Source organism: Elephantulus edwardii, unplaced genomic scaffold, assembly GCF_000299155.1.
Source record: "Elephantulus edwardii isolate Elephantulus edwardi_28Jun2011 unplaced genomic scaffold, EleEdw1.0 scaffold00258, whole genome shotgun sequence".
Lineage (NCBI taxonomy): Eukaryota > Metazoa > Chordata > Mammalia > Macroscelidea > Macroscelididae > Elephantulus > Elephantulus edwardii.
In genome coordinates, this window is record NW_006400008.1 from 3,689,636 (window position 1) to 3,693,899 (window position 4,264).

Here is a 4,264-nt window from a genome sequence, read left to right on the forward strand (position 1 = left end):
TATATATAAGTATAAGCATATACATAAAGTATAAGCATATACACAAAGTATAAGCATATACACAAAGTATAAGCATATATATATATATTTATACTTTCATATGTCTCAACCTTCTCGTCATTCAGGCTAACCAAGGGAGGCATATTTTCTTTGCAACAAGAAGCTATTATATACGCAACACATTGGACAAAACAGAAGTGACATTAATTTTATTCAAACTCTTCCACCTTTAACACCTGCAACAAGTAAAAGCACTGTGATTTATTTACCTTGCATGACTCTCATGCAAACTTGCTTAATGTGCTGGTCTGTCGGTGCTCTACCCTGAAACAGAGAATGGAAAAGGCAGTTTAAACACAGAACTGTAAGGAGGGCAATATTAAGGTGTGGACTCACTGATTCTGCTATTAAATCCAGGTGGCTGGATTTCTAAGAGAACTTGTCCATGTTGCTGGGGGCGGCTGCCTACTCTAGCCCCACTGCCCACCCCCCATCCTGTACTGTGAGATGGAGTGTATAAAGGGAAGCCACGGGACTGGCTAGCACTCACCGCAGGGCCCTCGATTCCAGGCAGGCCTGTGGCACCCTGCTCTCCCTGCACACCTCGAGGTCCCGGTGGGCCACGTGGTCCTTCCACTCCAGGAAGCCCCCTGATTCCTTCAGGCCCTCTCAGCCCAGGCTCCCCAGGGTTACCCACCTGCAACAAAATAGCATGTTCTACAGCCAAGACTGAACACAAGCAATACTTTTGCTTAGTCTTACTACACACTTTTCTGAAATTTACATTGGGTTTCCTATATTCTACCCTCTCCTGAGGAAAGCCCCCTTACAGATCTTCAGAGCATCAGAGGTACATGCGCAACATCACACAATCCAGTGCTCTTTTAGTATTCCTGATCAAGTAAAATGTTCTAAATATTTTGAGAGTTTAGTTATATTTCAGAATGTCATGGGGGAAAATATTTGTAAAACCACATTCTAAAGATCTTTTAAGACACTTCCTAAGAGGAAGCTAGTTTTGAATAAGACACATAACTTCTGACCCCAGAAATCTCCCTGCTTTCTTCCAAGACATGTTACTTTGCATATCATCAATGCAATAAGCATAGGGGGGGGGAACAAAAACAAAAACAAAACCTTTTTAAAAGAATGTATTTTTGCCTCATAATATCTTTTGGAGAATCTGAAAATGCCAGATATATTTGAGTGTTCTCAAATATAAATCAATCAGTGCCATTAAAATACTGGACCAAAAAAAATCTTTGCAAGTCATTTAAGTATTCAAAATAAATCAAACCAGCCAAATAAACAAATTAAAAAACCAAACCCCGCTCTTATTTCCCTCAAGAAGAATTGACTCATAGCTGATTCTTCATTGGGTTTCCAATGTTATAACTTGAATGAGAAGATCCAACTTTCTCTCTCAGAGCCAAAGATGAGTGCAGGTCTCTGAAGACTATACCACCAGAACATCTAAATGTTCAAGATAATAAAAACAAATACCTTCTTTTCTTAGCACAAAAGTAAAAACAAGCAAAAAAACCTCAAAACACACATTTTATATTTTTGGGAAATGGAATGAAAAACTGATCACTAAAAGTTCTGGTTTGTTTGATTTTTATTTCATTTAGCAGGAGAAGGATCGGTAATCTCCTACCACGCAATTTACTGTCTCTGAAAATGCCCTGGAGGGTCAGCTATGTGTCAGTTCTGACTCGACAGAACACAATAACAACAGTATTTAACAGAATCTTTTCCTATAACTATTTTAAAAGATATTACATTTACTCATTCTTTGTATATGGCCTCTGCTGGCATTGGTGGCAAAGTAGTTACAATGCACCATTGTTACTAGAATAAGAATAAAATGATGAAAGGACAGGATGCAGCAAGGAAATTCCAGAACTCAAGATTTTTCACAATGAAACTTAATACATTTTAATGCAATTCTTAATTTTTAATGCAATTTTTATCTAAAAAAGCTCTTTCAAAAATACAAATGTTTAAAAACTAAGGGAAAGAAGATGATGGCAATACAGTCCACTTAGATATATCTAAATAAAGCTCAGCAAATGTACTTATATTTCCAATTTTGGTGGGAGGGAGAAAAAAACCTTGCAAAAATAGCTTTTGTGGAAAAAATTACAGTTTGAAAGATGGCCTGAAAGGGAGTACCAATAAAGAGAGTTAAGTCTATGCTACAAAGAACTTCCAGGTATCTAGAGTGCAAAACTATCACAACTTCTCAAACAACCCTGGAAAGCAAACCAAAATAAATTCCAAAATGCGTTCAAGAACTTGCAGAAAACAGGAGATACCAAAGTAAACTGGATTATCTTGCTGAGGCTGTCCAAAATATTGCTATAACCAGAGACAGGAAAGTTTTGATGAAGGAGACAGAGAGTTGTAAAACCAGAAGTTTGTGAGGACCTGGATCATGTAGGGAAAACTCCTCACTTGACAAATGGGACACTGATACTACTAGGAAACAGGGTACAGATATTTCTTCTTGACCATGTTTGTGTGTAATAAATGAGGAAGGTCTTTTTTAGTAGCCCTTTATTGATTCTGGGCCCTCACCTTCAATATCATCAAAGGAAGGAGGTATATACGAAACAATAATTGTCAGTAGAATAATCTTTCCATGGTGAAACTTCCAAATAAGATAAGTGATGTAGATATAGAATTTTCACATGGGTAGGAATTCAAAGCAAAAGTTAAAAAATAAAATATCATTTTATACTTGGAAAATAAATGTCAGAGTAACCACAAAGAAAATTAAGAACCCTACTTATCAAATAATTAGTTAGATCATAACAAATTATGGTTAACATTGAGAACAAGAATCCTAGATTTGCTCATCCAAAATCTACACCCAGACCAAGAATCGTTATGCAAAAAAGAGCAAGGGAATACGACATGATTTAAAATTAAGAAAGGCATGCCTCATAGTTATATCTTTTCACCTCACCTAGTCCATCTGTATGCCAAGCAAATTATTTGAGAAGATGGGCCCTATGAAAAATAATGTGGCATCAGAATTGGAGAAAGACTCCTCAACAACTTTTGGTATGCAGATGACAAAACCTTGCTTGCTAAAATGGAGGAGGACTTGAAACATTTACTGCAGAAGATAAAAAACTGCAGCCTTCAATATGGATTTCACCCTAACATCAAGGAAACAAAAATTCACACCACTGGATCAATAGGCAACATTGTGATATATGGGGAAAAGATTAAAACTGTCAACAACTTTATTTGGATACACAATCAATACTCTTGGTACCAGAAGTCAGGATATCAGGAAATGTAGTGCACTGGGAAAGTCTGAAGTCAGGGACCTCTCCAAATTACTGAGGAGCAATAATGTTAGTTTGAGGACTAAGGAGTGCCTGATTCAGATGATGGTCTTTTCAATCACTTGCTATGCATCTAAGAGCAGATGAAAATGAAAAACAGATGACAGAAGAAAATGTGATATCTTTGAACTGTGCTATTGGAGAAGAGTGCTGAATGTCCCATGGATACTGCCAAAAGAACAGATACGTCTTGGAGAAAGCAGAGCCAAAGTGCTCCTTGTAAACAAGGATGGTGGAGCTTCGTGTGGCATACTCTGGATATGTTGCTAGGAGAGGCTATTTCTCGAATAAAGAAATCACTCTTGAAAAGAGAAGGGGATGGAAAAAGAGAGGAAGACTCTGAACCAGGTGGATTAACACAGTGACTGCAGCAAGAGGCTTGAGTATGTCAGAGATTGTGAGATTAGCACAGGATGGGACAGGGTTCAAATCTGTTGTTCACAGGATCACTGAGTCATACTCAATGGCACCCAACAATCACAACAACTACTTATTAAAATCAACCACTCTCCCTAGTAGCAGCACTCAAGAAATCAAAAGATGTATTGCATTGAAGATATCCACTGTTGAGGCCCTCTCCAAAGTTCAAAAGTTAAAGAATTTCACTTTAAAGACCATGGTGGACTTGATTCAAGCCAAGCTCTTCTAATTATTTCCCATGCATCTGCAAGTTGGATAATGAATATAGAAGATCAAAGAATTGGCATTAAGATGTTGGTGAAAAGTATTGAATATCTCATTAACTGTTGTTGTCGTTGTTGTTGTTATGTGCCGTCGAGTCATTTGCGACTCATAGTGACCCTATGTACAACAGCCCTAAACCCTGCTCTATCCTGCGCCAACCGCACTGCCTCTGACACACCCATCCTGATTACCCCAGTTACCGAATCAATCCATCTCATAGA

At 37.9% G+C, this 4,264-nt stretch overlaps 1 protein-coding gene across 1 annotated transcript in view; it reads right to left on the minus strand.

Moving 5' to 3' along the window:
* The window catches only part of COL9A1 (collagen, type IX, alpha 1), a 126,799-nt gene that overhangs the window by 19,691 nt on the left and 102,844 nt on the right, over positions 1-4,264 (minus strand). The window contains exons 34-35 of the mRNA XM_006899479.1: positions 551-697; positions 270-324 (exon numbers count right to left, since the gene is read on the minus strand). Coding sequence (XP_006899541.1) covers positions 270-324; positions 551-697 — 202 coding nt within the window. The remainder of the gene's footprint in view (positions 1-269; positions 325-550; positions 698-4,264) is intronic.